At 41.9% G+C, this 27,562-nt stretch overlaps 1 protein-coding gene and 1 pseudogene across 6 annotated transcripts in view; both read left to right on the top strand.

Annotated features, from left to right (window-relative positions):
- Positions 1–10,968, top strand: part of fbrsl1 (fibrosin-like 1) — a 408,768-nt gene extending 397,800 nt beyond the window's left edge. For 5 of the 6 annotated variants that reach the window (XM_028458506.1, XM_028458504.1, XM_028458509.1 and 2 more), the window contains 3 exons: positions 6,441–6,524; positions 7,228–7,456; positions 8,800–10,968. In XM_028458506.1, the coding sequence (XP_028314307.1) occupies positions 6,441–6,524; positions 7,228–7,456; positions 8,800–10,102 (1,616 nt within the window). In that variant the 3' untranslated portion in view covers positions 10,103–10,968. The remainder of the gene's footprint in view (positions 1–6,440; positions 6,525–7,227; positions 7,457–8,799) is intronic. The other variant, XM_028458507.1, reaches the window with a different exon arrangement.
- A 13,641-nt stretch (positions 10,969–24,609) lies between these two features.
- Positions 24,610–27,344, top strand: LOC114469172 (uncharacterized; annotated as a pseudogene).
- The last annotated feature ends 218 nt before the right edge of the window (positions 27,345–27,562 follow it).

Below are 27,562 nucleotides of genomic sequence, written 5' to 3'. Positions count from 1 at the left end.
ACACTGTGGGGGCTCTGAGAAGCTCCTTCAGCAGCAGACTGAGACATCCACCCTGCATTTATTCCATCTACAGTCAGACTGTTCAATAGCATAATCACTAAATAATTATCAATCTCATTAATGCTGCTCACTTAGTGTGTTTCTTTCTGATTTCTTTCTTTTCACAAGCGAAAGTTTACATAGTGTTTGTTTGTCTAGTACGTGTGTGATCTACAAGTGAAAGTGTACATACTTCTTATGCCTTGTATTATTTAATTCTTTTATATTTTTCTTCCTTTATTTAGTTATTGTTTGATGCTGTTATATTTCCTATTTCCTAATGTTTATGCCTTGTATTATTTAATTCTATTGTATTTTTTGTTCCCTTGTTTAATTATTGATGGATGCTGTTATATTTCCTGTTTCCCTGTTTTTTTTAGCTGCTGCAACATCTAAATTATGCCCCAAGGTATAAAATTGTTCAAAAATATCCTTTTAATGTTTTTTTTTTTTTTTTTTTCAATAAAAAGGTGCGCATTTTTTGTTTATTGGTAATATATTAAACACATTTTTTGTATTATAACTTTCCACTACAGGTACGTTTTAAGCACTGTAATTAAAACACAGCAGAAACAACAATAATATTGTTTATTATATATCAATGTATATTATACATATAACTAGAAAGCACTCAGTAAGTCAGACTTTCGCCATAGAGGTCCCCCATACAGTATGCTTTATCTTATTATTAGAATTTGAAACGCCTTCATTGATAAACAATGTGACAGGTTGATTTGATCAGATCATTGATCAGATAATTGCAGTGTGTCCAAGTCAGAGTTGAAATCTCTCTCTTTGATCATCATCATCATCGCTGTAAAGCCTGACTGAGTTAGATGCTCTGGAGATATCAATCAATCAATCAATCTTTTATTTGTATAGCGCCAAATCATAACCAATGGTATCTCAAGACACTTTACAGTAGAGCAGTCTTAAGGACGGACTCTTCATTTTATGGATACACACATATGCATATATACGTATATACACATACATATGTATCCCACACCCAACATGAATTCATCATGGCGGCAAGGAAAACCTTCTGTTAAGCAGCAGGAACCTCGTGTGGATCCCATTCCCATGATGAACAGCCATCCACGTTATGCTGTGTTGGGTGTGTGCAGAAGAAAGGGTGGAGACAGAGTTGTTGAGACTCTGTAACTCCACACTGAGGATCCCACGGACCTGCAAGACAAAAGCCAGAAGGAGTACAGGAGCAAACACACAAGGGAAGAAGCAGACATAGAGGGAGTGTTAGAGAGAGGAATGGGACCCTCTCCGGTCCCTCTCTAACCTAAATGACCTCTCTCTTAACACCCTCTCCAACCTCTCTCCAACCGAGCATGCCAGACCCCCTCGGCAGTCTATGCCTATTGCATCTTAACTATGAGCTATGAGCTGGTTCCTAACTAAAAGCTTTACCAAAGAGGAATGTTTTGAGCCTAACCTTAAAGGTAGAGAGGGTGTCTGCCCCCCGAACCGTGGTTGGTAGATGGTTCCAGAGAAGTGGGGCCTGATAACTGAAAGCTCTTCCTCCTATACTACTTTTAGAGACAAATGGAACAACGAGTACTCCAGCATTTTGAGAGCGTAGTGTTCTGGGGGGATTGTATGGCACTCCAAGCTCCTTGAGATAGACTGGTGCCTGTCCATTTAGGGCTTTATAAGTGAGAAGAAGAATCTTGAATTCTATTCTATATTTTATGGGAAGCCAATGCATGAGATATGAGGAAATAACCTGGTCGCAGAGCGTCCTGCTTTAATACAGAGAGATGTTTGCAGTGAAACAGAACTATTGGCTTCTATGCAGTTTTAAATATAAATAGTTTAAAGCAACCTGAGCTGAGCCTCATTAAAATATATGTGGGAACAGTTTGTGGTCAAACCTCATCTGCATATGACAGCTTATTTCACTCTGTAGTGGATCAAACTGTGACTTTACATTGGACATAGTATGAAAATAGTTGAATCACTGTGACCAACGTGGACAGAAGTCTGCGTCTGTCAGAGTTTTAATTCATTGAGCAGTAGCAGCTGGGTGATCACAGCTGCTGCTGCGCAGCGACTGACTTAAATACAGGGGGTGAATAGCATGCAGCCAAAAACAGCACCGCTATGCGGCATTTTGGACTGGCGCACATGGGAGAATAGAGCCTTTAATGAAAATTCACTAATACGAATTTCATGGTGGACCAAGGGGGAAAACGAGCAAAAAAAAAAAACAAATTTCACTCAATGTAAGGTGGAGGTATTAATGGATGAGGTGGACACCCCCAAGAGAGCATCATTTGGTGACACAGTGCGCATTATAAATGCCAGAAAGGCCAATTGCGTTGCGTTGCCTCAGAGCGCCAGACTGTGATTGAGGTGAAAAAGAAATGATCAACCATAGAAGTGGAGGAGAAAATGTGTATCACTCTCCATAGGAAGAGCGTCTGTTCAACAAGGCGCACCGGAGATCAGCCTCACAGACAACAGACTGAAGGATGATTGGGGAACCCCTTTGTGTTGTAATGGAGGTTGAGGGGACACAGATGCACTATATGTGCCAGAAGCATGGGAATAAATTGTATTTCCTTGTTTGAAATAATAAAGATAAACAGGTAGTAAAACACCTTTGGTACTATACGTAATTCACAATATTTAATTTCAAATAAAACCATATTTTCATCAGTCCCAGGGTGTTAACTGGTCAGTCGTGCTGGGGTGAGTAAGGCCAGGGGCTCTGCAGCCTTGTCCGCCTTCCCGCAGAAACTCGTCCTCCCTCCCACCGCAGCTTTGTCTGCCCTCCCGCAGCACCTCGTCCTCACGGGAGGGGTCCTGCTATCAGTCTCACTGGTCTCTGAAGATCCACTCCCTCCGGACTCTCCAGTGTGCCACGTCCTCCAGCAGTGCCAAATAAGCCATTGTGCATCTTTACGCATTGAGTGCTTTTCTTTTTATAACAGCTACAGGTGTTACAGCCAATTGATCAGCAGTTTTGTGCAATGACCACGTGATTTTAATTACAATTATTATCATTAATGTAAAACCGTATTTGTAGGGACGCGCACGTCACTGGGGCGTCAGTATAATTTTTTCCTCCGTTTTTGCAAATATAGCCTTCATATATATGTATTTTGAAATATGCAATGCTCGATTATTTCACATAAATGTCATTTTCACTGAGCTCTTTAATTTCATACTTCTCCTGTTGGGGTCGGAGTTTCCCGTTTCTCATAATTTTGTGCGTACGGCAGGGTCAGAGCTGCCATGGAAGTGCGCACATAATCTCGCCAAGTCCCAAACTTTGCTTATATGTGGAGTACGCTTTCTTTTGTACGTACGCAGCATTTATAAATGAGGCCCCTGGACATGTATGCCTTGGAACACATTACCGCTTGATTAGAAGATGATCCCTCTACCACCTGAGACACAATAGCATTCGTTTTTTATCTTTTTATTTTTTCAAGTTTTCAGATTTAACTATGTTTATATTCATTCATTCATTTCCTTTATTTATTCATTTGAGCAGCATATTACAAATGTATTTTACATTAAAACAAAACTAAAAAACTAAAATTCTTTCTGGTCTCGGAGAGAGCAGACGTGTTTTCACTCGCTCCGATAACACGACCTTGAGAGATTAACAGCTCACAGCTGCAGCTGGACAGCCTGAAAAAATGGTTAAAAAATCGACTGCAGGCCCTCCAGAACCTGATCCGGATTTGGAAGAGGTCAAGGAGATGATACGCGAGATTCTACAAAACCTCAAAGACGATCTATCTGCCGAAATAAAGTTGATGGAAAAGACGCTGGAAAAATCACTGGAAAGCCTTCAAAGTGAAGCAAAGGTACTGAAACAACAGAATCTCATGAATGCTGAAGAGATAAAACTACTGAAAGCGAGGGATGAAGAGTTGCAACAAAAGGAAAGAGAGAAAGATGTCATCATTACAGGCTTAAAGATAAAACCCAGGCAGCGGACCCGAGTGACGAAAGACACAAAATCGATTGAACAACAGGTCATTGACTACTTGGAGTCGAAGGACATTGTGTTGAACCCTGACAACATCAACTCCTGCCAACTCCTTCCAAAGCGTAATGACAACAGAGCCGTAAAAATCACCTTCACGAATGTGAAATTCAAAGGAGAACTACAGAGGCTAGGCAAGAAACTGAAGGAAACAATGGTATTTATGAATGAAAACTTGACAAAACGTAACGCAAGCATCGCATGGAAGGTACGCCAAATAAAAAAATGAGGAAAAATTCTAAGGACGTGGACAAGAAACTGCAGGATTTATATCACACCACTGGGAGAAGAGAACGGAAAACCAATCTTCATCAAAACGATGGAAGACTTGGGAAAATACGAAGGATCCACCTAAACAACAACATTACTGATGGTAATCATGGATATGGACCCAGATCTATATAAGTCAGACTGTGAAAAAAATCGCAGAAGAACTTAATAATTTCTTCATAAATATTGGAAGGAGACTGGGAGAGGGATCTATCAACATCCAACACTTAAATGGAACCATTTTGACAATGAGAATATAGAGAATGATAAGTATTTAACACTTGAAGAAGTAACGGAAGCAGAGGCGAAAGCAATTATTACAAACTGTAATTCAAAAAAATCCAGAGACATTAATAATCGAACTATGAGTCTACTAAAAACTATAACAGCTGAAATAACCCCACCACTAACATATATCAGCAATCTCTCATTCAAAAATGGTATTTTCCCAGACCAAATGAAAATCGCAAAAATCAGACCGATCCACAAGAGTGGAGACAAACGAGATTTCACCAATTATTGACCTATTTCAATATTACCGCAATTATCGAAAATTCTAGAAAAACTGTTCATGAAAAGGCTGGACAAATTCATAGAAGAGAATAATATATTACATGAAGGGCCAAATACCTAAAACTGCAAGAAATAATACACTACAACACACAAATTCTCGCATTTAGGGCATCTCTTAAAACACTCCCATATCAAATACAAAAACGTTTCATATATAAACAAACTGCTTTTGAACTAAGCCATAGTAATGTCTTTATACAAGAAAGGGTTAAATCTAACATTGGAAAATACAGCACTGTCAATAGAGCTATCTCCAGCTGGAATAACCTTGATGTAGAGACAAAACAAGCTGCAAACTTATATAAAGAAAAATATATAAAGAAAAAACTCGGAACACATTCTTACAAGAATACGTGATCAACACATCAATGAGATGGAATTTATCAACTGGTCAATGAACACAATTGACTCAATCTTCACGAACAGAAGATCACAACAAGTGGTTACGTCATGGATGGAAAGGGAAAAACCCAAATGCTGTGCCTCTCAATCCTCTCAGTGGAAGATGTGAGGACCTCTACCTGTTAGGGGTCATGATCACTGGCCTGCTAATGATGGGGTTGTTTGCCTTTCTAATCCTTCGCATGTTAAGACATCTTTCTGAAGATAACAAGGAACTTCGAAAGAAGATGAACTTTTCTTTTGAAGTGGAGGAACGCAAACAATGGCTGGGGGTGAAATCTGCAGAGAAGAAGGACGACACGAACAACGATGGAGAGGAGGAGGAATAAAAAAAGACAACACTGACTACAGAAGAGAATAAATCCTACATAAAAAAGGACAAAAAAAAGAAATAAATAAATTTTGTAATTGTGCTCAGAAGAACCTAAGACTGTTTGACCAGAGAGACAAGAGACAAGCTTTGATGTAAATTTTCTGTGTTTAAAACAGGGGACATGACCTAGATAAGCAAACTGCTTCTCTCGTCTCCTTTTTCGGCATGTACAAAACAAAAAAAAAAAAAAAGAATAACAAAACTTCTGTGAATGCAACCATGTCGGAAATAAACTGAATAAATAAATTAAAAAAAACAATTGTGCTCAAAAGGAGCAGGAAGAAGTTCAAAAAACTTAGAAAAACCTACCCCTCATCGCTCGCGCTTCTAAATCATCACTACACAGACTTTCAGCTTATACTCATGCAAACAATACAAGCATGAGTCTATGCTTGTACATTTTTAACAATCGTTTTTATTGCAAATTTAATTGCAAATTTTCAGTGCAGGTTTTTGGCTTTTGAATCTTGCCCATTGCCAGAAATTTGGGGTTTATAGTTTTTGAGAGTCATTTATAACAAATCATTTTGCTAACCTAGTTCCCAATAATCCTCCACAGCCAATTTTCAGATCAGGCTTTATTCAAACGTATTGTGTGAGCCTGAGCACTGCACTTTAATTGGAGACAGTGCATCCAGGAAATTTGCATTCTCTGGAAGTATCAGGAAGAGAGGAAGGGTGGCAGCGCTGAAAAAGAAAAAAGAAGCAGGGGTGAACACGGCTACCCAGCACCCCTTTTGCTAATCCCTGTTTGGCATTTTACAGATCCTTTCAGTCGCTCCAGTTCCTTTGGCGGCCTTGGCAACCTTTCAAGCAGTGCCTTCGGAGGATTAGGCAACCCTTCGCTTGGTAAGCGCTGGCCCCCTCTCGTCCTCCAGCACTTCCCCATTAATGTTACCCCCATGGCCAGAAACATTAAAGAAATGGACAGGGTCCAACCACAGGGAGAACCAGGAGGGAAGAAAGAAAACAAATCAAAAACCACTTATCTCTATTCTCAGTGTGAAAGCAGCACTACCACAGAGAGGTCCAACAAGACAGCGCAACATAGCACGGCAAACCTTCTTCTTGCCTGTTATACTAACCCTGGCTTGAAGCAGGCTGTTTTGCTATTAGGGTGGCAAATTTTTCAATTACTTGTTTTAGAAGCTCAAACGTGGAGATATTACTTGTTTCGTTTGGCATTCTTTTCCGTGAGCACATTTATCATTGTCTTTTCCTTTTTTGTGGGCCATATTGGCCACCCTATGGTGAAAATATGTGATTGGAATAGACCGTGGAATTCTAAGATCTCCGTTGGCTTTTCACAACCTTAAAATCCACCGCATAAAGAAACATTGGGAGTAGGGAAAAGCCTCCTTTTCCAAAAGTAATTATGTAGTTTTGTTTTCCTCTATGGGGAGCCATTAACCTCCTCATAACTTTTCAATGAGAGAACCTCCAAAGACAAAAGCAATCTTGGTTTTTGTGTCTTTTTCATCCCGTGTCTTTAAGAAGATTGTGCCCAATTAAGTTATATTATGCCCCATGACTTTCTCGACCTTGTTTTCAGGGTCCAACAGTGTGTTTAGCACCAAGGAGGGAACACCTGACACCTGGAACAGACTGCGCCGTACCCCACCATCTTTCCCCACCCCGCCACAGTGGCTCAAAACTGCAGACATTGAAAGAAGCAGCTCTGCAAACAGCCAAGAGAGGGTACGGGAGAGGGAGAAAGAAAAACAGAGAGAACGAGAGAAAAGAGACTCGTCCATTGGTAAAGAGCAAAAGGATAAAGACAGGTGAGCTGAGGCCATTTTGATTTTGTTATGCATATATTATTTTTCCTTAAAAAGTGAAATAAATGGATCACAGAAGATCAATAATTCATATAGCTTTCTGTTTGAGCTTCATTACAAATTGTGTGAATCAATACAAAAAAAGAATGAATTGCTATTCTGCCTCTAATTAATCATGATTAATTATTGCACAGAAATTTGAATTATTCTGAAACAGTTATACTCATTAAGGTTTGGGCTTTCTTAAAAACCAGCCTGTTATTACCCAAATATGACTAATAGTAAAAATAAAAAAAATATCCATGGTTGTCCATTAAAATAAAGTACAGAAAGATTCTAACATAGAACATTACTGAGTCAATAAGAGAGAACTGCCGAATAAATGAAAAGCATTTCAATCTGTTCAGACACAAACCTGCACTTTTACATTCAGCTGCTGAGGCCCAGCAGTCTGTCCACATTACTGGAGGAAAGAGCAGCTCTTATTTTCTTAACTACGACTATTACTATTATTATCATTGATAATTACAATATTGTACCAATATTCCTTTTATTATTCATAGTCTGGAAGTGTTGCACACAGACTTCTGATGCTGTGTAGATTCACTAAGAGTCAAAGCAAATGGCCGTCGATGCCAGTCACACATACACTCACATACGTAGCACTTTTGTCATCATCATAGGTAATTGATTACTTCTGCTGAAGCCGCTCCACCCACCTCTGTCAGTCCCAAATCCTCCAGCACTTTCATAGGACTGGAGTTTATAGCTCAATGTAGCATTAGCATTTGTAACTTTGTTGTTACTTTGTCTGGACATCGGTTCACTACACATTTATTATGGTAGAAACTGTGGTGGAGCCCTTCAATATTTCAGTCAACACCAGTAATGGTGAATCACCATGAACGTGTTCTGTTGTGCTTTTGAATACACAAGTAGACAATCCCTGACATAAACTTAAAACATGTTGGCATTCTCGCTCAAATTTTCATTGGAATGCAATTTTTTTACTTTTTTGTTAAAAACATTTAATCGCGTTTACAACATGATGACTTTAATTTGATAAACATTTATACAATTTATAAAGTATTAAAATACTAACACATGTTTAATGCCAATTTACAGTACATAGACAAACTAAACACCCCAAAAGAAATAATATTTAAGGTCTGCATTAACCAATCAATTAATCAAAAAAAGACTACTTGTAAGACATTCTGAAGAAAGGATGACATTTTTCTAGTTAGTTATGTATCCAAAGATTGTAATGTATTTTTAGAATAGATTGTACTTTGGAACTAAATCACAAAAACTACTTACTAAACTGTTTTAATCTGTCACCACAGGGATTCTGTTGATCTCAACCGCCACTCCAATCGTTCCTCCCCAGCCTCAGCACAAGTCAGCTATCAGATTAGCAGCCTGATTCAATCAAACAGCCAGAATTCTACTGATTTGGGTGGGCATCACTGTAGCAGTGTAGACCGCATCCATGAGGCAGAAAAGGAGCTCTTGGAGCATCAGAGAGAGTCATTCTTGCTGGCTGATGTAAAGGTGAAAGAAAGTCACTCACCTGGCAAAGAGATGCTAGATAGAAGAGCTTCAGAGGAGTCAATCAATCTGACTCATCTGTCTTCTTTTCCGTACTCCAAGGCAGTGATTAGTGAGCAGGGTTTAAAAATGGCAGATGAGCCTCCATCTGCTCTCAAAGACAGTGAAAGTAAAGAGCTCTCTCCTGCTGATCTCCTATACCGAGTGAAAAATGACATGAAAATCAAAGAGGAGAGAAAAGAAGACCATGAGGTCATGGTGGTAAGTTCAGAAAAAGCCTCCCACATACCTGTTCAAGATCTTTCTGTTTCAGCACCCCTGCCAGGAAATCCACATCACCATCACCCACCATTGTCCCAGCAGCCCCATCTTTCCTCACCTTGTGGTAGTGACATTTCAGCACCTGGCCCACATGGGGTCCCCATGGCACGTTCTTTGCCACTTTCCATGACTGCCATACCCCAGATGAGCAGCCTTAATGTGTTAGACCGAGCTCGAATGGCTCCCTTCCTGGGAGTGAACCCATTGGCAGGAAGAGAACGAATACCCCACACAATTTTCCCATGGGACCCACTAAGAGAGGCTTATCGCAGCTTAGACCTTCAACGGCGTATGGACTTTCAGCTTAGGGGAGAGCAAGGACATCGCTTCCTTAGTGCGTATGAGCAGGATCGAGCCTACCGCGAACGAGAGGCTCATGACTACTCTCACCATGAGCACTTGTTGGAAGTGCGCCGGGAACACGAGAGGATGAGGCATCAAGCCGAGGAAAGGGAACGGCTCCATCTAAGGGAGGAACTAGACAGAGCACGTCTCCATCAACTGCACCAGTCACCAATGGAGGGGCATCTTCCTCACATGCCCGCTTTTATGCCACACATCAGTGGGATGCCTTACCCTAGACTGAGCCCCTCCACAGGGCACTGCGGCCCACTAAACAGAACACCCCCCACTGCTGCTCTTAGTGCTCCCCCACCTCTTGTGCCAGCCAGCAGTGCCAGACCAACTTCACCAAGGAGGACTACCCCTCTCACCACTACCCAAAATTCAAGAGACTACTCCCCATCACAGAACCCTAAAGAAGTGGAGGCTCGGTAGCAAAAAGTGCACCTCAAGCTGGACACCCCTATTTCAAACCATATGTAAACATGATGTACAAAACAAAAATCTAGAAGGCAGAGGAGATTTTTTTTTTAAGGGGACGTGAAATCTTTTAATGTCGGATATCATCAGCTTTCTGCAAAAATAGAGGTCTTAAAATGAGTTTGTACATTTTATTATAGCTTTTTCATGTATAGATATTATTTCTATAAGTGGCTCTTACATTTTTTTATTCCAGTTGGTTGTGAGATATTTTGTTTGGTCATTTACCGCCATGGTGCCAGGATTTCCTTAATGATCCCAATGTACAATGTTACATGTTGTTTTGTTCATATTTTTTGCTTTAGAATTTTGCAGATAATTATATATTCAAGGATCTTTGTTTAGTCTTTGTAAAGAAAACTACTGTAAATAACTTGTTGATATCCCTTCACTGCAAAAAAAATCATGTAAATGTATTAAACTGTTTTTTTTAATAATTTGTAGAAAAAGGAAACTAAATTAAACATAAACATTCATGATCACAATGAACAATCCTGGCTATTGATAGGAAAATTGAGATGGAGGGGCCTCCATGAATCACCTGCAACTATGCAATGAAGCAAATGACACCCTTACAATGAAATCCAGATACTAAAAGAAACACAAATTTCTTACATTTACCCCGGAAATCCCAATTGGGGTTATTGGAAGACTTCTGAGTCACAAACTGAACAAACCCCTGCCAGGAAAGAATGTGTTTTCAGGGCAAAATAGACTATCAACCTTGTGGTGTTGTGCAGTTGTTTTTCTTAGACTCTTGTATACAAATCAAGTAGAATTTTAGGCATTCATTCATGGATTAAGATGTATGGAATAAAGTTTGGACCTATTGTTTATGGAATTTTTTATTTTTTTTGTTGTTTATTGTCGCAGCTGAAAACACTAACTAGTTGATCAATCATCAGTTTTGTGGCGGTCGGGTGGTTTTCCATTGATACTTGGGCAGAAATTTTTAGCATTTAGATTATTTGCTCATCTGATACAAAGCTATCACTTTGAAATCATAAGGGCATATGACATGGCTGGAGGTGCTGGAGGTCAGATTATAATTATAATTGGTCATACACAGACTGCACAACTCTTTAGAGTGAATTCATGAGAATGAGTTCCGGCTATACAGGGAGGGTCAATACAACATTGGTTTTGTATGAGAGCAGGTTTTGAGTGTTGTGTTACAGGTAACTGGTATTGACTTAAAGCCCTGCGGCATATTGACCTGCGGTCTGGATGCGGTCTTCATTAAGAAGAGCAATGCCTTAGAGGCAGGCTATTGCATGGTATAAAATAGATTACTCCCATTTCTCACATGCCCCCTCTCTTAATGTTCACCGCTCATCTGCTTTTCTAATGAGGAAAGAAGGCCATCAGGAGTGGACCACAGAAGGATCCAATTCATCCCAATATTGCCCCCACTACTCCTCTTGCTCCTAATAACAGCATGGATCATGATCATGAACCATGAACCATGGCCAGATCATTGGGGAATGTTATTGAAAATCAGCACTCACACATCCCTTCAGACTTTTTCAAAATGTAGCTGATGTATTGGGAAGACTTAAATCACTTTCACTTTTAATCCTGCCTTCTGGCAATTGAAGCCATCTTTCTCCCACTTAAATGCTGTGTGCTTTTAGTTGTAATAACCTCATCAACAGAATGTACTAAATCCTTGTGCATTTTACAGCAGCAGTCCCCAACTTTTTTTTCCTCCACGGACCAGTTTAATGTCGGACAATCTTACCTTGGAAAAGAATTTAAAATTTATATATTTTTCTTTTTCTTTCTTAATATAATAATAAACGTGAATCCAATGTGTATACAACTTTTTTAGCAATGTCAAGGTTAAACATGCCATCAACACAAGATTTGCCACAAAAACAAATATAAAGTGCGTGAAAAATACAACTCACCATATCGCTAAATCAGTGGGAGCCCTGAGCTTGTTTCTCTGCAACAAGACAGCCCCATCTAGGGGTAATGGGAGACAATAACACTCAAAGTGTGCTGCTTTTGTCCAGTCTGCACCGTAATTTTGTTATTAGCCAGCCACCAACAATGATGCGTCTTGTTCACACTTTTTTTCATTCAAAATACTCCAAAGGCTTGTCTTTTAATGCAGAATGCTTGGTCTCCAAGTGGCAAAACATTTTAGAAGGATTCATTGCCTCATGAGAGAGCCGGTTGCCGTATATCATGCAGAGCGAGCTTGGTGCGTGGGAACTACCTGTTGCAATAAATCCATATTTTAAGTAGGACAGACCGGTACCGGTCCGCAGCCCGGTGGTTGGGGACCTTTGTTTTACAGCAGACATTTGACTACTTTTACTTACTAAGAAGGCTCTGAAAAACATATTTCTTAAATTTTCCTCCAAAATTAATCTCTGTCCCCTGTGCTCTTGGTTACGGCTGAATTTGGAGCAGCACCCTGGGGATGAAAAGCTCTTGTCAATTTCTCTTGTATCATGGAATGGGAAGCAACTGGCACATTCATTTTTACATATATATATATATATATATACACATGTACTGGTATTTGTTTTAGATTGGCGCCCTGTCTAGGGTGTACCCATGTCTAATGCCCAATGAGAGCTGGTGATAGGTACCAGGAGACCCCCGCGACCCTGAAAAAAGGAACAAGTGGGTCAGAAAATGGATTAATGCAATGCAGGGCAGTGGTGGCCTATTAACTGCCATTGACATATACGCAATTTCAAATCCAACCATTCACAACCATTGACGTATTTGTACGCCAATTATGTTTTTCAACAGGGGTTGCAAAGATACACTGTGGCGGAGCTCTCCCATGAATATCAGACTTGTACTGTGGTGTAGTGAACAACTGGTGCCCTGTAGGTGGCAGCACTGCAACTTTGAATTAGACTTTGCCGCGATGGGCATACAGTATATAGCCGAGAAGAGGTAGAGAGTTGACGAGGATGGAAATGGCGCAAGGAGAGAAGACAGTGAAGTTGAAGCAGCTCACACTTGAGCAGAGCATGTGTTGACCTAAGTCGACTATTGAGAGTGTCGCGATTGTGAGAGAAGTCGATCAACAACCCGGACCAAGCGGTGTGACTCGGCGCGTTTCATTTGTCAAATGTAAAAATTGTAATTGTACATTGTTATATATTTGTAAAATAATAATTTTGCCATCAAAAGCCTGATCTCAATGTTGTTTTTGTTGTTTTAGAGAAGAAAAACAATGTTCAGATGTTTGAGGTGTCACTAAAGCCAAAATCATTAGCCTCACAGCACTGTTCTGCTTGACAGGTTTTTCACTAAAAGCCTGTTTTCTCAGCTTTTTGGTCAGAAACTGGCATTTTGTGTGAAACCTACCTATATAAAACTGCCGATTACGGAACAATGAAACAAGCTAGAACAAAACATTTTTACTGATGAAAGTAGAGAGTCTATTCTTTCAGAATCTGGTTTCAGATTTGACATTGTCATAGTACAAAATATTCTGTGGGTCTTAAAAGAGCTGTCAAAATGCTCTAAAATGGCTGGCAGTGAGGGGGGTATCTGTTCTGAAAGTGGCTGGCAGCCAATTAGTTAATTAAAAGCGAGTTTGTAATCGGAGGGTCACCGGTTCAAATCTCAACTCGGCCATCACTGTGGGATGTTGAGTAAGTCCCTTAACCCTAACTGTTCCCTGGGCACTACACTGTGGCTGCTCACTGCTCCTCAGGGGTGGGTTGAATGCAGAGATTTAAATTTGCCCCCCCCAAGGACAAATTATTTAAAAAAAATAATAATAAAATAATGGATGAATGGTGTTTTTCTATTTTTTTTTTCTATTTATGTTATACTATCATTATTTACTCAATTTATTTTTTAAGGGCTTAATGGGGAACTTGGGGACGTTTTTTCATTATGTACATGATGACAAATAAAAATCCTTGAATTCTTAACAAAAATAGGTGAAATATTTAAAATATAGTTTATCTTCAAAAGGGAAAAAAATTATTTAAGTGCCTGTCTAATACATTTTTCTTACATTATGAATCTAATAATAAACATTGTTTTAAAGGCACGTTAAGTTTATGATGAAAAACGTCCCTTTTTTGAAAGAAAAAAAATACATCGTTACTTAATGATAATAATGAATACATAATTCACGTAATCAGTATGGTTTTAAATACTAAACACATCTGTAATTCAGTATAACTTCCGTTCCCTTCTAAGCATCCAACAACACCATAGTAACAGAATAAAGCAAGATGAATGTATGCGGAAACGAATAAACGACGGACCGTATCCATAAACTGAATGTATACTATGAAAGTTAAGGGTACATTTCTCACTGGAAATGTCATCAAAACGAAGCTAAAACCACAAGCTCTCTTAATATACTGTATAGCAATTTCCAGTGAAAATTGAACGAATGTCCGCCATGTTTTTCCTTCCTGCAATGGATCTGACAGGTGGTAAGGTGACCTCACGTATGCATCATAGAAAACACTGGGCAAATGATGCGTAGAATTTCTACGCCCTGTATGTGTAGGAAGTTAACGCATTGCACAGTGCACAAGCATAATCATTTTATGCTTTGGAGTGAGACTGGGTTGATATAACGAACGGTGAGTGACAGAAGATTAAAAAGCGGAAACAGAAGGATTGTAATAAAATACAAAATCTCCCTCTCTTGTCTAACCATATTAAAAAATCACAGACTGCTAATATAGCTTAGCTATGCAGTTAAGTATATCTTGCAATTATACTCTTTTGATTAGGAATCACAGGATGATGCTGTGCCCTAACACTGCCCTCACTCTAATTTATGTCGACAAAAGACTAAAGAGGACACAAGAAAATGGTAAATGGTGTAAAGCGGTTTCAGTTTTGACAATAGAAATCCAAGTGTTCGAGACAAATTAAAGGCATACAAGGCTTGTCAAACTTGGCAAAGCCAGATCATGGCTACAATCACATTGCAGGTTTTAATGCGTTTACATTTACACATTAAATGTATCTTCTATCAGTTTGGAGTATGAACGAAATGCAACCCTGAAGTGACCCGCATGCACCCTGCGCACAAAGGCACACACTCTGTTTACGGAAGTAATTATGGAGGCATCTCATCTCAGGGTATGTGTGGCATAACATGTGCAATATGATAAATATTTCTTATTTTTAAGAACTGGCTCTCCTACCGCGTTTACTTTTCTACTTAGGTCCTCAACCGGGGCTTCGCCAAAATGGTCGTAGACAAGCTTTACCCCCTGGCTCTACTAAGAAAAAGAAGGAAAAAAAAAATGAATAGGTAATGTATGAGTTAATATTGAAAAGAATAATTCTCCACTCATGGTGAAGTTAAGGTAGCACTATTTTAAAGGTAAAATAAATCGTGTGTGTGTGTGTGTGTGTGTGTGTGTGTGTGTGTGTGTGTGTGTGTGTGTGTGTGTGTGTGTGTGTGTGTGTGTGTGTGTGTGTGTGTGTGTGTGTGCACAACCGCCCGCTGCAGCCAAAGTCTCACTCTGAACTGAGTTCACAACTTGAGAGTCCTGGCTACTATACTACTACTACGTACAGGGAAAGGTTATAAACGCTGATATTTTCACCATGTGTTTATAACCTAATGTGCACCTTATGTGAATAAGAAAAAACAAAACAAAAACATGTTATATGGCACGCTCTATTTGGCGCCACAGGCAGAACGTGAGAAGAATCTGCTGAGGAGTGCCTTTGGTGTAAAACCCAACTGTTTTTGGTGTCTCTTTTCTATGGTAGTATGTTGGATGTACATGACATGTTTGTGTGTACCGGTAATTAATTTCCCTTCTGTGTTTTCTGAGTTTTTCCTTGCCAAAGGAGGGTCTAAGGACAGGGGATCCTCTGGGACATTAATTATCCATTTGCTTAAGTCCAGCAAACATTGGTGCAAACTTTATTTACCAATTTATCATGCGCATGTCCCCATTGGCCATAATTGCTAATTCTACTTAAGCCCCCACTATATGAATACATACTTGATGATGAATGATGAATGCCTTTATTGTCATTGTACACATGTACCATGAGATTAAAACAAACCAACTCCAGTAACAGTGCAAGAAATAAAAAAAACAATATAATATTGGACATAAATAAATAGTACAGGAAAGGAGGTAAAATGAACAGTATGTACATTTTGTATTAAAAAAAATAAACAACGACATTGCTATTTGCAGTGTCTGGTGTATAGCACATTGTCTATATATGCGGTTCAATGATATTACACATCAGTGTTTTTTTTTTGTTGTTTTTTTTTTAAAGGGGTTGAGCAGAGTCTGTGGGTATGAATATGAGATCAGCGCATATGAGAATTCAGAGTGGTTATTGCTTTCGGAAAAAAGCTGTTTTTGAGTCTGTTTGTTCTGGCCTTAATGCACCTGTAGCGCTTCCCTGAGGACAACAGCTCAAAGCCTGGGTGGCAGCAGTCTTTGGTGATGGTTTTAGCTCTGTTGAGACAGCGGGAGGTGTAAATGTCTATCAGGGAGGGGAGAGGGCAGCCAATGATTTTCTGTGCTGCCTTTACAACTCTCTGGAGCCTCTCCCTGTCTGCAGCGGTGCAGCTGCGGTACCATACTGTGATACAGTACTGTCAGCAGGCTCTCGATGGCTGAGCGGTAGAAGATCAGCAGCAGGTTGGAATTATGTTTGTACCTCCTGAGAACTCTCAAGAAGTGTAGCCGCTGCTGAGCCTTCTTGCAGACAGCCGTGAAGTTTTCTGACCAGGACATATCCGCGGAGATGAGGGCACCAAGAAACCTGAGGGAATGGACCCTCTCCACACACTCACCGTTGATGTACAGGGGGGCTGGGTCTGTGCTGTGCTTCCTGAAGTTCACGATGATCTCTCTGGTTTTCTTGGTGTTCAGAGCGAGGTTATTCTCTGAACACCAGGCTGCCAACTTCAGGACCACCTCTCTGTAGGACGTCTCATCATCCTTAGAAATGAGGCCGACCACTGTAGTGTCGTCGGCAAACTTGACGAGATTGTCATTGTGGGTCGAACTGCAGTCGTAGGTGTAGAGGCAGTACAGGAGGGGGCTCAGTACACAGCCCTGTGGGGAGCCGATGCTCAGCGTACGGGTGGAGGAGAGATGGGGGCCAAGTCTCACATTTTGGGGTCGGTTGGTTAGAAAGTCATTTATCCAGGCACATGTGAGAGGGGGACGGCCGAGAGTGTTCATTTTAGTGATGAGTCTGTCCGGAATTATTGTGTTAAAGGCTGAACTGTAATCCACAAAGAGCATCTGAACATAGCTCTGCCGCTGCTCCAGGTGGTTCAGTGCAGAATGCAGAGCTACAGATATGGCGTCCTCTGTGGATCTGTTCACACGATATGCAAACTGGTGTGGGTCGAAGTCTGGGTGGAGATAGTCCTTAATGTGCTGAAGGACCAGTCTCTCAAAGCACTTCATGATTACCGGAGTGAGGGCCACTGGGCGGTAATCGTTCAGGCTGGTGGTGGGGGACTTCTTGGGCACTGGGATTATTGTGGCTGATTTTAGGCAACCTCTCCCTGCCTGGACCAGGGAGAGGTTGAATATCCTGGTGAAGGTGGGGGCGAGCTGGTAGGCACATGCTCTGAGCACCTTGCCAGGTACTCCGTCTAGGCCAGCAGCTTTCTTAGGGCTCACCGTCAGAAGCACCTTTTTATGTCCCGCGGGTTGGATCTGATGTACATTACGGAAACATGGCAAGATGACTACGTTCATCTTAATGAGCTGTGCCCTACGGTCTGCTCCGTGTTTGGAACTCCACGGCTTACACGACGTGGAGGAGGATTAGCGCTCGTATACCGAGACGCTTTCAGCTGCAGACTGTTGGACATAAACACGTTCAACTCCTTCGAGCTCCAGAAGTGTAAGGTTGGAAATGAACACTCTTTTTTACTGTGTTTTAATCTACCGACCTCCTGGTCCTTTATTCCTAGATTAATTCTCTGAGTTTATGTCATCTATTGTTAAACTGGAGAGTGTATTAATCCTTGGTGATTTTAATCTACATGTTGATAATTCCTTCTGTCCTATGGCAGCTGAGCTAATGTCTCTAATGGACTCTTTTCACTTTGTGCAACATGTGTCAGGTCCAACACACACTAAAGGTCATACTTTAGATTTGGTCTTTTCTTTTGGTTTAAAGATTGACCATCAAGGTATTGAAGACTTACAAATAAGCGACCATTGCTGTATCATATTTAATCTGTCAATCACACTGGTACAGACTACTTCTAATGTGAAAAAGCGGAGACGCATTCTTAATGAAGCAGCAATCAGTGGATTTTCTGCCTCTTTTGCTCCAACTACATTTGCTAGTAGTGATGTTGACACTTATATGATAAACTTCAACTTCAGCCATTGTCTGTCTGTTTTGGACACAGTAGCACCAGCTAAAAATACTCCAGACTCTAATAAGAAACCTTGTCCGTGGATGAATTAAGCTATTTTTAGCTTTAGGAGAAGCTGCCGAAAAGTGGAACAGTTGTGGAAAACCACGAAATTAGAGGTGCACAGACTCCATTTAAAAGAAAAGATAATGGAGCTAAATGAATCAATAAAGCATGCCAGCTCTGCTTATTTCACTAATCTTGTTTTGCAAAATAGGAGAAGCCCCAAGGTTTTGTTCAATACTATTGAAAATCTTGTTGCACCCTGACCGTCCCCGGTGCCTGTACACACACAGGAGGACTGTAACAATTTTTTAAATTTCTTTGTAAATAAAGTCCAAGACATCAGGGCTAGCATCACTCCTCCCTTGGTTCGCTTGTGCACTGCATCAGCCCATGTGAGCTCATGGTCCTCCTTCACTCCTGTCAGCGTACAGGATGTTCATGTTTTAGTAAGAAAGATGAAACCCTCATCGAGCACTGTAGACAATGTTCCTACTTCTCTGCTTTTAAATGTTTTTGATGTTGTTGGTCCTTGGGTGGTAAAATTGATAAACCTCTCACTTTTATCTGGCTCAGTCCCCAGCTTTTTTAAACATGCGATAATAAACCCCATTCTTTAAAAACCCAATCTTGATCCAGGGGAGCCTATAAACTACCGGCCCATATCTAAGCTTCCCTTCATGTCTAAAATCATGGAGAAAATGGTTGCTAAGCAGCTAACCTCATACATGGAACAGCATGCTATTTATGACAAATATCAATCTGGTTTTAGATCCATCCACTCGACTGAAACTGCTCTTCTGAAAGTTTTTAGTGACGTGATGATGGCCGCTGACTCTGGTCGTTACACAGTTTTAGTTTTACTTGATCTGACAGCTGCCTTTGATACTGTGGATCACAGTATACTGGTTGATCGACTCAAATCTGAGATGGGGTTTTCTGGTACTGTTCTCCAGTGGTTTACCTCTTACATTAATGGAAGAACCTTTAATGTTGCTATTAATGACGTTATGTCTAATATGTCCAACCTTTCATGTGGAGTAGCCCAGGGCTCTGTTCTGGGGCCTGTTTTGTTTTTATTGTATCTGATGCCTCTTGGTCGGTTAATCCGTGGTTTTAAAAATGTGTCATCATTTTTATGCTGACGATATCCAGTTGTACTGCTCCTTTAAGGACTCAGAGTTTCACTTTTTATCAGAGTTCTTAGATTGTATATCCTGTATCAAAAACTGGTTGTCATCAATTTATCTCCAGATAAATTCAAACAAAACAGAAACTCTGATCATTGCTCCTGATAAAAATATCCCTCTAATTAAAAACTCTCTTGGTGATCTGGGCTCATCTGTTAAAACCAGCCTCAGAAACCTTGGAGTTGTTTTTGATCAGTCCATGTCTTTGGAGGAACATTGTCGTCAATTGACTAAAAACTGTTTTTACCACCTGAGAAATATCTCAAGTGAGGCATCTATTATCAAAATCAGATCTGGAACTGGTCATATACGCATTTATATAATCTCGTATTGACTATTGTAATTCTGTTTTCACTTGTTTTAATAAGTCGACCCTAAACAGACTCCAAATCGTTCAGAACGCTGCTGCCAGACTTTTAACTGGTGCTTCTAGAACATCCCATATCACCCCCATTTCTTGCTACTCTGCACTGGCTTCCAGTTTTTTTTTTTTTTTTTTTTTACCTTGTCTGCACATGCTTTCGAAGGTTAACACTACAAGAAGTGCAATCTTTTGACAGCAATGCATATTTTATTATTGCAATTAAATAAATTTATTTATTTCATTGCATAATTGTGACCGTCACCAGCCCTCCCTAGGGAAGGGTAAGAAATACTTTATTAAAGGGAGGATGTAAAAAAGAGAGGGCAGTGTTACACCAAGGTGAGGGGTTGGAGGGGGGTGGGGAAGTTAGCAGGGAAGAGGGATACAAGATAGGATATGGAATGGGTGAGGAATAGTTTTAAGTGATGCGATGTGAAATTGTGGTTGTGTATATTGTGTTTATTGTTGTGTTGTCAAGCCAGTTTGGTGACCAGTGTGTGGTTTAGGAATAATGGTGGTGGCTGTGAACAGAGGAAGAGGTGAGTGGAAATTCCATAAAACAGGTATTTGGGAACAACGTGTCTAAGGTTGAGCCCAGTATGAGTGTTATCCCACAGCCCAAGGCCAGTGCATCCATGACAAATGTATTTCCAAGTACCGCCACTGCAAAACCCAAGAGCCGCTGCAAAACGCACTGGCTTCCAGTTAAGTTTCGCATAGAATATAAAATATTAGTTCTCACGTTCCGAGCATTACATGGTCAGGCCCCTTAAATATATCTTGGACTTGTTGTGCCCCTACTCATCAGGGCGATGCCTTTGGTCTTCAGGTCAGGGTCTCCTAAAGACCCCAAAAACTAAATTTAAAACCAGAGGAGACCTGGCGTTCCAGGCTGTAGCTCCCAGACTCTGGAATAACCTGCACCAGTCTCTCAGGGAGCTCAACTGTGTGGACACTTTTAAAAAACTGCTGAAGACTACACTTTACAGAAAAGCTTTTAGTTAACTGGATTTTAATTTTTATTTATCCTTTAATGTTGCTGCTCTTGTGATGTTTATGCACTTGTTTTATTATTCTATTGTGTTGCACTTGTACTTTTACCACAACTCTGTGCAGCACTTTGTGATTTTATCTGCAAAAAGCGCTTTATAAATAAACTACTTACTTACTTACTTACTTACTTAACTCCTCAGCCAGTGCCTTGCTCACGTCTTCTGTGGACACATCACAGCCTCTGAGATTTGTGATGTCTTTTATTCCCCACCACACTTCCTGTGTGTTGTTGCTGGACAGGTGGGACTCTATGCGCATCCTGTGGTCTGCCTTGGCTCTTTGTGTTCCTCTTTTCAGGTCAGCTCGAGCAGCTCTGTACAGAGCTCTGTCTTCTGACCTGTAGGCAGCATCGCGGGCCCTGAGGAGTGTGCGGACCTGGCTGGTCATCCAGGGTTTTTGATTTGAGAAAACCCGGATATTTTTGTCCACAGTCACATTCCCAATGCAGAACTATAGTCCATTACCGTTCCTGTGAATGTCTCCAAGTCCTGATGTGCAAATAAGTCCCAGTCTGTCTGTTCAAAGCAGTCCTGTAGTTTGAGGAGTGCGTTTCCAGTCCAGGTTTTAACAGTCTTAGTGGTGGGCCTAGCCCTACGTCTAAGGGGGGTGTAGGCTGGTGAGAACAGGAGGGAAAGATGGTCAGACTGGCCAAGGTGGGGGAGGGGAACGGCTCTGTTGCATGCTTAATGTTGGTATAAACATAATCCAAAGTGTTCTTCCACCTAGTAGAACACTTGACATGCTGGTAGAACTTTGGGAGTACAGTTTTCAAGTTGGCTTTGTTAAAATCCCCTGCGATTATGTGAACACCATTGGGATGGGCTCGCTGCTGTTCATTTATGGTGTTCAGCAGGTGAGAGAGCGCTGTGTTTACATTGCTGTCGGGTGGAATATAAACAGCCGTGATGATCACCACAGATAGCTCTCTCGGCAGAAACAAAGGCCAGCATCTTACAGACATGTACTCGACGTCTGGGGAACGGTGACTTTCTATGATTGTCCCATTGTTACACCAGTTGTCATGCACATACATACAGAGCCCCCCTCCCCTGCTCTTACCTGAGTCCTTGGTCCTGTCCCAACGGAGCAGAGTATGGCCTGCTAGCTGCAGGCTAGCATCAGGTATTCCCGGGTGAAGCCAGGTTTTCATGATAATCAGAACACAGCATTCACGAACATAGCAATTTCCAGCAAGTTGTAGTACCAAGTCATCCGTTTTATGCACTAGGGATCTGGCATTTGAGAGATACAGGCTCGGTAGAGGTGGCTTGAGTGGTTGTTTCCTTAGCCTTAGCAAAACACCGGACCTGCGGCCCCGCTTCTGCTTCCTCTCCCTCCTCCGTCTGCGTTGCCTCCTCGACCCGACAACAATCCACGGAGAGCCCGGCAATCTCGCTCTGTCGTCCGGAATGTTATGCTTGTGGTGAAAGTCACTCAAAACAGATATCTGGTGTTGATTGCCGATATCCAAAAGCATCTGATGGGTGTACTGAATGTTCGCGTTACCGATCAAGCAAAACATAAAGAAAATCGGCAGAGATAAATAAAGACAAACAACAGAGAAAAAGCACTGGAACGAAGAGCTGTGAGCCTCTGCGACCATGTGCACCGCCATCAGCCTGACACTAGAGATTTGCGAAAAAAAAAAAAAACGGGCACTGTACCAGTTTATCTAATTGAAATAACAAAACATGCATTGCTGTCTTAAAAATGTTACACTTCTTGAAGTGTTGATTTTTGACAGCATGTGCAGACAAAGAAAAAGAAAAAAAAAGAGGATTTAATGGAGAATAAAGTTTGGAGTTCGCCTCCAACTCCCGCCTATGGGCTGGGATTTGTGCCACGAGAAATTGAATTTGAAGAGTTGGCATTGAATTTGAAAGTAACAACTTTAAATTGAATTTACTGTTTTGAAACTGAATTAGTAACTTGAAATTGAATTAGTAATTGGCAATTGTATTTTTCCTGTTGAAAAAAATGAATCTTAATACATTCCAAAAAAATCAATATAATTGGGTTTCTCAAATTCAGATTCACTCTACGCAATTCAACTTCTGTTTACGTCAACAAAAACTCCTTTACAGCTATTTAGGGTGTAGATACCATACGATAAAGGCATTTATTAACTATATCTATATAGCCCTGAAAAACTTCAGATTAGTAAATTCCATGGAAGTTACGTCAGGGGTCATTTGATACAAACACAAGCTCCGAGGGCTCTTTGCGTGTTATAAGAATGTGGCTGTACATAGTAAATTATGGCTTTTTAACCCTTTTAACTCTGTTTGCTGCTGTTTCTTGACCACTAAGAACCACCGTGGGTTATGTTGCCTACATTAGACGGTAGACGGGTTCCTGCATTAAACGATTTTCTTCAAAAACGAAACCTAACAGTGACAAGACATGGAGGAAAGTGAAACACATCTCTGTCCTGTTTACTGTGTCGCAGCAGCCTGAACTTGTTGCTGAGCAGAGCTGCAGGAGCTACAAAGACCTCCTAAAAACACTGATCACTAATAACATGGCAGTGTTACTGTACCGGTGTAATTTGATGCTGAGTGATCAAAAGAGCTGTATCATCATAGTGAACACATATTTAAAATTAAAAATGTCTAGGAATTTGTAACTATTAAATCTGAGCAGCTACATACAGTATATGCAAAAAGGCAGAATAGTATAATAAACCAACCGTGACATGTAACCCAGTAAGGTATATACAGTAGCAGTTATATAATATTGTGCAGTGAATAGTGTATGTGATAATTTCCCCCTGTCACACATTGATCAGTTGTAGTTTTATGTCCAGGGAGATAAAAAGACTTCTGAATGTTTGTGGAGCAGCTCAGAGAGTGAACAGCTCCTCTGATCATGGTCTGGTGCAGTGGGTGCAATGTGTGTTCCCCAGGATAGACGGAATCTTCTCCAGATGGAGAGTCAAGCATCCCTCTTCTTAGTACAGCCCCCCCCAACAAACCACAGTATGGAAGGTCCAGTATACAGAATATGTCACTCACTTGTACCACCCAAAACGAGGTTTGACCTAAATAAAGATGTGATGTTCTCAACTTGAAGAACTTCATTCATACATCTATGTGTAGTGTCAAATCGAAGTGATAATCAATTCAACAATGTTGGCCCCAAATTAATTGAAGAGTGGTCTGAAGATCCACCAGACTAGGATGGCCTGCTCCGGGAGGGAACAAGTGAAGCGACGCTCAGGTACAGCAGCTGATGCAACAGTCTTTGTTGTGCCTGCTGCAGAACCTGGTCTGACTGAGGAAGAGCCAGGTCCTGAGTGTCCCCACAGTACCCGGAATTTCCAAGCAACTAAATCCCCCCACCAAGTAGGAAATCTGAACATCACCGGATGAAATGGCCTGTCGCTAACAGCAAGGACTGGACCAAGCTGGATGAGGACGTGGACAAAACCCTGGATTGCAGGGATTGCATTTCGAAGGGTGCCCAGAAACTCCAAACCATGTGCTCCCTCATAATGTGCATAGGAGCTGAGCGTTTTGGAGTGGAACAGAAGCAAGAGGTTAGAAACCCAGCAAAACTCAATCTGCAGAAAGTCAAGATAAGCCAGTTTAGGCAAGAACTCAAATCCTTGAGATGCCAGTTTAAGGCAGTCAAGAAAGAGGTGAGACCAGCTCTGTTGGAGTTCACTAACATCGTAAGGAAGAAGCTCATCACGTTGAGGAGGGCTAAAGGGCACAGAAGGAGGGAAAAGGAAAGGGCTTTGAAGCAAAGTGCTTTCATTGGCAACCCCTTCACCTTCACTCAGAGGCTACTGGGCCACCTCGCTTGCCCTATAGAAGAGATCGAATATCATCTCAATGCCACCTTCAGTGACATTTGAAGAGATCAAGAGCTTGGCCCTTCTGAGGCACTGGTGACACCTTCAGAACCAGTATCCCAATTCAACAGCAATGAGCCCACCCTGGCAGAGGTTAAGGGAGTTGTGAAAACTGCAAGATCTAGTTCTGTTCCCGGCCCAAGTGGTGTACCCTACAAGGTCTACAAGCATTGTCCACGGCTCCTCAAGCGTCAATGGAAGATCTTGAAGGTGATATGGCGGAGAGGGAAAGTCGCCACACAGTGGAGACACGCCGAAGGGGTCTGGATCCCGAAGGAAGAAAACTCTAGCTACATCTAGCAGTTTCGTATAATCTCGCTGCTCAGCGTTGAAAGCAAAATTTTCTTCAAGATAGTGTCCCAATGACTAACCGAGTTCCTCTTGAAGAATGCCTACATAGACACCTCTGTCCAGAAGGGGGGGGGGGGGGGTTCCTGGAGTGCCTGGAGCATACAGGAGTGGTGACACAGTTGATCCGGGAGGCAAGGGAAAACAAAGGAGATTTGGCAAATTTCTGGATTGACTTAACCAACGCCTACGGATCTATCCCGCATAAACTTGTTGAAACAGCACTGACAAGACACCACGGTCCTGGGAAGATCTGCAACCTCATTATGGACTATTACGACAATTTCAGCGCAAAGCCAAGTAACATCTGCCTGGCACCGCCTGGAGAATGGCATAATCAATGGCTGTACAATCTCGGTATCACTCTTCTCCTTGGCCATGAACATGATTGTCAAGTCTGCGGGCGGAAATCAAGATCTGGGACCTGGCAGCTTTATGGATGACTTGACAGTGATGACCACATCTGTGCCTGGGTGCAGGTTCAGGGACTTGAACGGCTCATCACATGGGCAAAAATGAGCTTCAAGCCAAAGTGGCCGACCATTTTCGCTTTTCAGTTGGAGGGACAAAGATCCCAACAGTGACCGAAAGACCTGTCAAAAGGCCTGGGCAAAATCTTTGACAGCAACCTGACTTCTTGGCTCACAGCCATCAATAAATCTGGTCTCCCAGGAAAGTTTAAGGCCTGGATGTACCAGCAGCCGAGAATACTCTGGCCTCTGTTAATGTATGAGGTACCAATGACAACGGTAGAGGTACTAGAGAAGACCATCAGCAAGTTTTTAAGAAAATGGCTGGGGCTCCCTCGGTCCTTGAGCTGCATTGCCTTTTATGGCCAATCCACCAAGCTGCATCTCCCTCTCAGTGGACTCTCGGAAGAATTCAAAGTTGCCCACTCTAGAGAGGTAATGATGTACAGGGACTCCGTAGACGTCAAGGTTGCCTCGGCAGGAATTGTTAAGACCAGGAGGAAGTGGCAGGCACAAGAAGCCGTAAGCAGAGTGGAGACACGGCTGAGGCACAAGGTGGGTACCATGGCAATGGGGAGGGCAGGCCTTGGTAGCTTTCCTAAGCCAAGCTACAACAGGGCTCGCGGCAAGGAGAAGCGTCAATTGGTCCAAGACGAGATCTGTGCAGAGCTCGAGGAAGAACGTTACAGCAAGATGGTCAGCATGTCCAAGCAAGGGGCGTGGACAAGGTGGGAGCATGCAGAATCTCGCAAACTCACTTGGGCAGAGCTCTGAAGAGCTGAACCTCTGTGAACAAAATTCCTCATTCAGTCTGTATACAACGCCCTCCCAAGCTTGGCCAATCTGCACACCTGGGGCCTGGCTGACACTCCAGAGAGCAAACTGTACCAGAGGAGCTGTTGCCCAAAGGCTCTAGGGGAGGGACGGTATTACTGGCGCTATGACCAAGTTTTAAAATCCCTGGCTGATTCCATCTGCGTAGCGATATAAAAACAGCAAGTCCCAGGTCGCCCTGAAGAAATCAATCACCTTCATTAGAGCAGGACAGAAAGAAAACCACCAGCCAAGCTCCTCAGTATGGCTCCTCACCACCGCTCGTGACTGGCAGCTCCAAGTTGACCTGGGAAGGAAACTCAAGTTCCCGGCAAATATCGTTACCACTTCACTCCACCCAGACATGGTGTTAACATCTGATTCAACCAAGCAAGTGGTGCTACTGGAGCTGGCGGTCCCCTGGGAGGATCGGATTGACGAAGCCAATGAGTGAAAGAGGGCCAAATACTGTGAGCTCACCACAGAGTGTATGTGAACCAGTCGAAATCGGGTGCAGGGGTTTTGCAGGTCACTCACTACAGCGAGTGTTCAAACTCCTAGGCATTAGAGATCAGCAGTTGAGAAAAGCCACCAAGAACATCCTTGAGGCCACAGAAAATGCCTCCAGGTGGCTTTGGATCTGTAGGGGAAATCTGTGGTGCGCCACTTGGGCAAAGGCTGGGGTCTGATCACCCCCGGCTGGGTTGCCCGGGCGAGGGTGTCTGATAGTTAAAGACCCGAAACACCCTATGACCCCGGGTTCATTACTGATGACGTGTCCAAGTATCACCGTGAGGTGTATTCGAGTTCTGAAGCAAGGCAGATGAGAAAGTAATTTATTTAAAGGAAAACCTATGATGGCGTGGCAGTAATGGTATGCCAGCTAAATGGTGTGCAGGCAAAAATTAGAGAAAAGGTCCCGGAAGCAATGTTTATTCACTGCT

Source organism: Gouania willdenowi, chromosome 9 (assembly GCF_900634775.1).
Source record: "Gouania willdenowi chromosome 9, fGouWil2.1, whole genome shotgun sequence".
In the NCBI taxonomy this organism is placed as follows: Eukaryota; Metazoa; Chordata; class Actinopteri; order Blenniiformes; family Gobiesocidae; genus Gouania; species Gouania willdenowi.
This window is presented reverse-complemented; position numbering and strand designations above follow the sequence as displayed.